Source organism: Acyrthosiphon pisum, chromosome A2 (genome assembly GCF_005508785.2).
Source record: "Acyrthosiphon pisum isolate AL4f chromosome A2, pea_aphid_22Mar2018_4r6ur, whole genome shotgun sequence".
Taxonomy (NCBI): domain Eukaryota; kingdom Metazoa; phylum Arthropoda; class Insecta; order Hemiptera; family Aphididae; genus Acyrthosiphon; species Acyrthosiphon pisum.
This window is the reverse complement of record NC_042495.1, coordinates 24058813-24067265: the sequence shown is the minus strand read 5'-3', so window position 1 is coordinate 24067265 and position 8453 is coordinate 24058813. Positions and strand designations below refer to the sequence as shown.

The 8453-nt window shown below is 28.3% G+C and overlaps 1 protein-coding gene across 4 annotated transcripts; it reads right to left on the bottom strand.

The window, feature by feature from the left end:
- Nucleotides 1–413: 413 nt before the first annotated feature.
- On the bottom strand, nt 414–8447 carry LOC100165177 (fragile X mental retardation syndrome-related protein 1). Of its 4 annotated transcripts, XM_008186862.3 has the most exons (8): nt 8218–8447; nt 8107–8159; nt 3168–3488; nt 2677–3064; nt 2486–2623; nt 1867–1998; nt 1525–1803; nt 414–814 (listed from the first exon to the last, which is right to left on the bottom strand). In XM_008186862.3, the coding sequence occupies exons 1-6, from the start codon at nt 8305–8307 to the stop codon at nt 1942–1944; spliced, it is 1047 nt and encodes a 348-aa protein (XP_008185084.1). In that variant the 5' UTR covers nt 8308–8447; the 3' UTR covers nt 414–814; nt 1525–1803; nt 1867–1941. The 4 variants fall into 4 exon arrangements, with proteins under 4 accessions (XP_008185084.1, XP_008185081.1, XP_016661569.1 ...); XM_008186859.3 differs by lacking the exon at nt 1867–1998 and having other exon boundaries at nt 1522–1803; XM_016806080.2 differs by lacking the exon at nt 1867–1998.
- Between the last annotated feature and the right edge of the window lie 6 nt (nt 8448–8453).

Sequence of the window (8453 nt, the reverse complement as noted above, 5' to 3'; positions counted from 1 at the left end):
CATAATTATCTTCATTCTTAATCTTAAAAAAATTGTCCATCAAAATATTAAATTCAAATATCAACAGTGATTCATAATATGCACTGTGGTTTGAATAAAAACATATTTAGATTAAAAAATCAATATTCTTAGGTAAACTTTGAGCCTCAAAATGTTTAGGTTCGTTGTGCAACCTGTATATCTTAAACGTGGTACACGAGTATTTCATACTGTTATCATTTTGTTATTGACTTTTGTCAGCTTAAGGGCCAGTTGCACCGTCTACGGTTAAGCTTCGATTAAGCTTAATCAGCTGATAACAGATATTTAACCGGGCAAATTCGGCCGATTAAACTCCGGTTAACTTTAATCAGAGATGGTACAACTGGCCCTAAGACCTAAGTCCATAGATAAGATGTATAGAAATGCTTAAATAGGTGTTTATATAAATAAATATATTTTACGTATTATAAATAGTGTAACACTAATTCTCTACTTACATTATTGAATAGAATGTACTATGTGTTTTTTTTAAATTTGTCCAACGCATAAGATACAAACAGTTGACAGATAACAGTACATAGCATAATATTATTATTAAATATATACATATTTTTGAATTAAAATTAAATTAAAGTTGTATAAAAAATTGAAACATTGTATCTAACTTATCAAACTGTTTAAAACCAAAAATCGTTTATCATTATTATTATTTTTTTTTTTTTCAATAAATGTTCATTCACTCTCGTCTTCACCACGTCTACGCCTGTTACTTTTTCTTCCTTTAGACTTACTTGGCCCATTTTTCACGTTTTCGCTGTCAGCATTAAGGTTACTGTACAAATAAAAACAAATAATCAATAGTAATAGTTAAATATTTAACAGATGGCCAAATTCAGTAATTGTACAATTGATGCAGTGGATATTTTGTGATAATTGTAAAAAATGTTTTGAATCTATTATTTACTATGCTTAGCAAGTACAAAAACTTCTAAAATATCAAACAACGTTGTTAAATTTACTGCTTTAATTTAATGGAAATCTATTTTATTAACATTCAATGTTGAATTGTCAGAACTTTTAGTTTATTATTTACCTAAGTCTGATATTCAGGGATTCATATGAAAATTTTTAACCCCCACGACTAAAAAAAAAAAATTACACGACAAGTGATGGGTTAAACTAAAAGTGTTCATATATTTAACTATGAAAATCTTGACCCCTGAAATTCATGTCACTTATATATTTTATATTGTATGCAATTTAACTTTTAAAAATTGCCAGCTATTAAAATTATTATGGATTAAGCCAATAAAATAAAGTTAAGTACAAATAAATTATGTGTGCAAAGGAAATTTAACATAACTATTTCAATAATACACTAAGTCCAGCTAGAGGGTAAGTGTGTTTTGAGAATAGAATTTTATGGCTCTTCAGTTGAAAACCAAAATATCCCCTCTTTTATAGGTATGTACAGCCGAATAATATAAGCAAAAACATTTTTACAACACAGTAAATATATATCAAATAATAAAAAATTACTACACTAGTGCCATTCAGAGAGTGCTACTCGTTGACGCATCCAAATGAACGAGCTCCGCGTTTCCGTACCCATATTTTTCCCACTTTACCCTATAGTTGTCGAGACGACGGTGGCGACGGCCAGAGTTGATGGCAGCCAGCGTATAAGCAGATTTAGTGGTGGGAATGCTCGAGATCGTACAAGTTTTGAGCGCCGCCTAGTAACACGAGTATATTTTACCGATTGTTTCGCCATTGCATCGCCATTTCCATTTGTGTTTCTTTCCTATTTTGTTCAAGTTTCTAAATACAAATATTTCTAATTAATCAAAAAAATATTTTAGAATAAACAGATTAAATAAATACTTTAATCTGTTTTATTAGAACTTTAGCAGTAAATATGCTTTCTACAGTGCCAACAATTGCAAAGAGAACATAACCCTATTTACGTGGAATGTTAGGTTGTAGTTCATTATCACCTTCAATTTCTATTTTGATCTATAATAAAAAATAAAAAAATATAACTGTTTAAATTGAAATACTAATAACAATAACCAATCATCTAAAAATGTAAATGCTGTTTACTAAGGCATAGTTTATTTTTTTAATGTCAAAATAAGAATAAACAACTATACTTATTAGTATAGAAGTCTACCAATTGACAATGAAACCATTAAAATCATCTTACAGTATAAGTACCTAAAATAATTTAAAATTTAATGAATGTTTTTTTTTTTTATTATACCCTACAATTACCAATGATAAGAAAAATAATGAATAGTAAAAATTAAATTATAGTATTCTTCAGGAATAGGTAATGTTTTGTGTACAATTTCTACAAATTCAAAATGTTTCCAATGTCTTAATGAATCAAGGGCCTTAATAGGAGAGGATTGATGTGTTCAAGCAAAAGAAAAATTTTAAGCGCAATAAATAATGAGCCTTCCAAATTAAAAATAATATAAGGATAAATAAAATAACTCACCACTCCGCTTTTCGCAATGATATCTTTGATGTTACTACCGTTTTTACCAATTAATTTTCCAATGAAATCTCTCTGAACTTGAAGAAATTTTTTCTTATACTCTAAAATTCTTCGAGCTTTCTTTACAGCATCTTTGTTCTAAAAACTACATTATTAGATATTTTTACAAAAGTACTATAAGACTGACTTACATCTCCATAAATTTTAAAAACGCCAGTATGTTTATCTAATTCAATATTTGTAATACCGTCAATCCTGCGAGCTCGTTCAATATTAGTGCCACGAGCTCCAATAGCCAAACCCATAAGTTCATCAAGTACATTAAATTCATCAGTATAAGGTGATGATGCAATATTTAGCTTGGAGCTTTCCAGTTGCTTGGCTAACTCTTCAGTCCTCTTAAGCAACATAACATTGTAGTTCAGTTTTCTAAAGTGCATGTCAGCTAACATCAATGTTTTTTTACTGGTCAATGGTGAACGAGATATAACACTCAATACTGATTGATCAGGATTATATAAGACCAGGGAGGCGCCAATTGCCATCTGTAGATTTTTATGGATACCATCGATTTTAGCACTAAAAGATTAAACATGGTTATTAATTATTATTCAAAACATTTTTGTAGCTGTTCAATTTTAACTATTAAAATTGATTACATTTTTTTTTTTTGTATACTTACTGTTCTCTAACACCTTCAGGTACATCAATATCAATTGTGTAAAATGTATTTCCATTAATGTGTGAATTTATGTTACTGCATCTGATTTTATCAGAAGAGACTATTTCTTCAGCTGTTGAGTTCAAATATTGAACGACGAACTGGGATTGTGGGTTACCACTGATAATTTTTATTACTGATTTTACCCATCCATAACAAGGATGAGGTTCTCTGACCGATTTTACTTCTATTTCTTGATTGACAGTAAACTCTGAACTACATTGCTCATCTGACAAGGGTAGTCGAACATTGTCATAGTTGAATTTAGTTTCAGGATACCAACTAAAAATTATTAAGGATGTATTATTATTTGACAAGGTACTGATAATTTAATGTTTTAAAGTGATCAAGAACAATCTGGGAAAGTAACCTATAATAAGTTTCCAAAAGTTATCTATGCGTATATATAAACAAAAATGTTAATTATAAAGCTTATTAGTTTTATTTTATTTTAACTGCCTAATTATGTGAACATCTATCGAAGGTAGATAATATTAGCTTAATTCCTTTCCATTCAGAAGCCATTAACGAGTGTTAAATCTAAAAATAAGCAAATATGATAAATCTTAGAAACTATATAGCAAGTATAAATTGGTAAGTATAGTTATTAATTATTTGAGTACTGATCACGGTTATCTACACAGGTTGGCGTTCGCGCAATGCTGTATGTAGAATATCGCGGTCATGAGCGGTGTGTATTGGAACTAATAGCGCTAGTGGTTTGTGGCCATACTATTACCACATAAAGCATTAAAGAATAATGAGTTTATTATATAATTCACACTTATTTACAATTACTTATTATTTATTATTATACTACCTATAATATATTCTTTGTAATATAATTTTTATTTTTTAAGACTTACTATTTATTATTTAATATTTTAATTACAGTTGTCAGTTATCACTGTAGATTAACCGTTTATCAAACGCTCGTCTTACGTGCATAGTGAATAATCCCGAATCCGACCGAAGTTTCAAGTTTGTGTTTCGTCTTTTATGTGAATTGTTTCTTAATTCATTTTTTTTTAAATGGTCAAATGTTGCGTGGTATTTTGTAAATCTGGTTATTACAAAAACTGCAATGAAGAGAAAGTTCATCAATTTCGATGTCCCAAAGAGGAAGATCTCAGAAAAAAGTGGGCACGAGCGATTCCTCGTAAAAATTTCGTTTTGAACAGTAACTATTTTGTTTGTTCCAAACATTTTAAAGAAGACGACATAATAAGATATTGGCGTTCTGGTTCAGGACAGGTAACATATGTCATTCTTATAAATATTTACTAGGTAGATGGTGCTACAATAAAATAACAATGTAATATTATTATAGCTCTTTACCATATTAGGTAAAGGCCTGCATGTATAACTTTGTCAAATATTAACTATAATATATATTTTATACCTAAACATAAATTATAAATTATAATTTACTAAGTTAGTATATTACTTTAAAAAAAAATAGTCAGAATAATACAATTAATAATTATACATTTGTAAATTAAATTAATTATGTTATATTATATTTTGTATATATCACTAAAATGTTTATTTTGTTTTTATTCTGAATAGATTCCATACAAGAGAATCCAATTAAAAAAAGGAGCTGTTCCATCTATCTTCCCAGGACCAGCATACCTATCAATTTCAAAAAAAGTAAGAAAAGCACCTACTCCTCGTCAACATAATTCAGTGTCCAAAACGTATAAAGATTTACCAACATGTTTAGAGTTGGCTCAAAATGTAGCTGACAATAATCTTTTCAAACAATTAAATGCATATGAAAATCTAAATTCAATAATCCAATGGATTTCAATGGATCCAATCCGAGATTTCTTGTTTTCAGTGGCCATGATCATAAATTTTTTATTTAGTGCAAAAACATCTAACAAAAACAATTGTATTTTGTATTTAATGATTTATATAGGTGTATTATTAATTTGATATTTGTTTGCAGGATAAAATAATCATTAATGAAGTAGATTGCTGTATTTCACCAACTAAAGCTTCTTTGGTAATAACAAATAATTATTACTATAATGATACTAATTGGTATAAATGTTTATGTTTCTAATAAATTGTAAGCCGAACTTATTAATGACAATCTATTATGACTTAATATTTTTAATAAAGTGAATTAAAATGCGAAAATAATTAATTTTTATTGTTTTCTAGCTGTAAGTTGAACGATTTTCGAGTAAATCGCGTATTAATGAAAAAAAAAACAGCAATGCACCTAGGTAGTGTTATCAAAATAATAAATAATAATTAATTGTAAATAAATGCGAATCTTATATAATAAACTCATTATTCTTGAATGCTTTATGTGGAAATAGTATGGCCACAAACCACTAGCGCTATTAGTTCCAATATACACCGCTCATAACCGCGTGATAAGATCCGAGCGCCAACCTGTGTAGATAACCGTGGTACTGATGTCCCTTATAGCACAAAACAATGTTGTCAACTGGCTGTCTCGTATATAGTGTATACGCTTAATTTAGATTCTCAGAGTACCAACTAGTTTTCTATGATGTGTGATATTTTTCTGTCGTAATCAATATTTGGAGGAGTTAAAATGCTCCAACAGTGAGCTAATGGTTCCTTAAATATGATTAAGTTACCACTGGATTGGTCTATAACATTTTAGAGGATCATTAATTTGATCAACCCAGTATAAGAATAATTATTGTTCAATACTACTCTTTGTATTAAATAGTTTTAGATTCTGAGTGGAACGATGAATGTATTGATTTTACAATGATGTGTGTTTTTTTTAATTTTTAATTTTTTTTTTTGTGTCTGTCATCACCTTTTAGGACAGTAAAAGTGCTTGGATTTTCTTCAACAGTACCTTTTCTGATAGGAAAGTGAATCTAGTTGGTACTTGGGGGGGTAAAAATTTCCCAGTAGTTTTCAAAAGCAACGTGAAAAACAAAAGAAAAAATAAGGAAAAACGGGAATTTTTACGCGAAAACTGTTTTCGAGAAAATTGATTTTGGTTTTTGGTGTAACTTTAAAACGAATGACTGTAGATACATGAAATTTTCACTGGTTGTTTATATTTCCATTTTCTATACATGATAAAATTTTCAAAATATTTTAATTTGTTTTGAGCTGTTTACGGACAATTTCAGTTTCCAATTTAATTAGTTTTTTTTTTCTATGAATGTCAATAAAACTTTATTTGTTGAGTAAAAATACTTGAAAATTTAATAGAAGGCTCCTACTATATTGTTACAATGAGATTTGAAAAATATTAAAAATCCTTAGTCACCGTTATTTTTCATTAGCATTTAAAGTTCAAAAATTGGCAAAATATGTAAAAATCACGAAAATTAGCAAATTGTTTTGAGTTAATAATTCGTAAAAATTTTTCTTTTTAGAACTAAGATTTTAAAATGTAATACAAGATTCCTTATAAGTTAATCTACCTTTATCAAAAAAAAAATGTCTATGAGAAACTCAAATTAAATTTTTATGAGCGTTTGAAATTCATATTTTTACAACATTTGGTATTCACTCGATTTCTTATGTAACGATTTTCTTATTTTGTTGTAATTAAAAAACGAATGACTGTAGAAACTTGAAAATTTCACTGAATGTTTATATTAGCATTTTATATATACGATAACATTTTGAAAATAATTTGAGTCTTTTTGAGCTGTTTACGGACATTGTAAGTTTTCAATTTTTTTAATTTTTTTTTCTATAAATATCAATAAAGTTTTATCTATTGGGCCAAAAAGTGTAAAAAATTAAAACAAAGCTCCTGATACATTGTTACAATAGCAGTTGAAAAATATTAAAAATACATAGGCACAATTATTTTTTATAAGCATTTGAAGTTGAAATTTTGACAAAATTTATCAAATTTAAAATTGAATAATTATTTTGTAGTTAAAAATTTATAAAATGTTCAACTTTTATATCTAAGTATTGAGAATTTAAAACAAGATTTCACGTAAATATTTAATTCTGTTACCAAAAATTCTAAGAAATACATAAGCACAGTTTATTTTTATAGTCATTTTAAGTTCAAATTTGGACGAAATTACATAATCAAAAACCTGGAATAACTATTTTAGTTATTTTGTTGTGATTGTATAATATTATTCGTGGGTACTTGAAACTTCTAAAGTATACTATTATATATCTACGATAGTACCACGGTTTGTTGTTGATTTATAACGCGTTACCATGATGGATATTGTGATATGATTGATTTAGAATTTATTATTAATACCTATTATAGGTCAATTTTTTTTAATACTATAGATAAGTATACCTATAATAGGTATGTCTAATACCTAGACTGACAAACCGTCTCCGCTCAGAATCGTTTTTCTTATACAGTGATATTATATCATTGAATTCAAATTTAATACTATCCATTATAGAGTGACCCACTTGTAACCTACTGTACAGCAGAGCGACATCCACTTACCCACCTTTTATTATTTAAATATCATATACAACAGGTAGGTTAAAGGTATAGATTAAAGATACCTATAGAAATATTGATTTCTAGAGGGTTAATAGGTACCTATAAATTGAAAATAAAAAACTATTTTATGAAATAATGAATAGGTAGCCTATTACATATATTTGTAGTTACTATTTTAAAAACAAAATCAACTCTAGGTATTAGATATTTGCATCTGTAGGTATAAAGCCTAATAAAATAATTTTGATGAAGGTAACGGTATAATTTAATATTTAACCTGACTTAATAAGACATGATTTTTTTAAGGGTAATCTTACTTTTGAAATAGGTAAAAATTATTTATGGTAAAAAACAAACAGACGTTCTTAATTGTTTATGTACCTATCTACTTAATTGTAATTTTGATTAAATGCTCAAAAAAAGAATTATAGTAAAATATAGATAAGAGATACTCACTCATCGGGAAAAGAAACTAGAACTTCATTTTCCATTACACCCGTAACAAAGCCCTAAAATATATAAATTAAATTAATTATCATTCTCATAAATTAAGAATAACCTATTAACCTCGTAATAGACGCCGTTCTCAAAGAGCACCTCGACCTTATTGTCGTTCATCGCTGTACCGGGTGTGTGGCGTTGCTGATGAGTCGTCATCGCTTTTGCCAGTCTGGTTATTGGGTGGAAGCGGTGAGAGCGTCGCAGCAGCGATGAGGCGTTCTCGGCGGTGACGCCGGACGACAGTGCGCTTGATGCGTATACAGCGAGGAAGTTAGTGACCACAATTGCGATACAAGAGAGTG

Excerpts from the sequence above, each read along its gene's own strand:
- LOC100165177 (XM_008186859.3), bottom strand. The coding sequence starts at position 8,307 with ATGACGACTCATCAGCAACGCCACACACCCGGTACAGCGATGAACGAC. Across the intron at positions 3,065-3,167 it reads CCTGAAGGTGTTAGAGAACA|TGCTAAAATCGATGGTATCC; the intron begins GTAAGTATACAA and ends TTAATCTTTTAG. Across the intron at positions 1,804-2,485 it reads TCATTGCGAAAAGCGGAGTG|AAACTTGAACAAAATAGGAA; the intron begins GTGAGTTATTTT and ends ATTTGTATTTAG.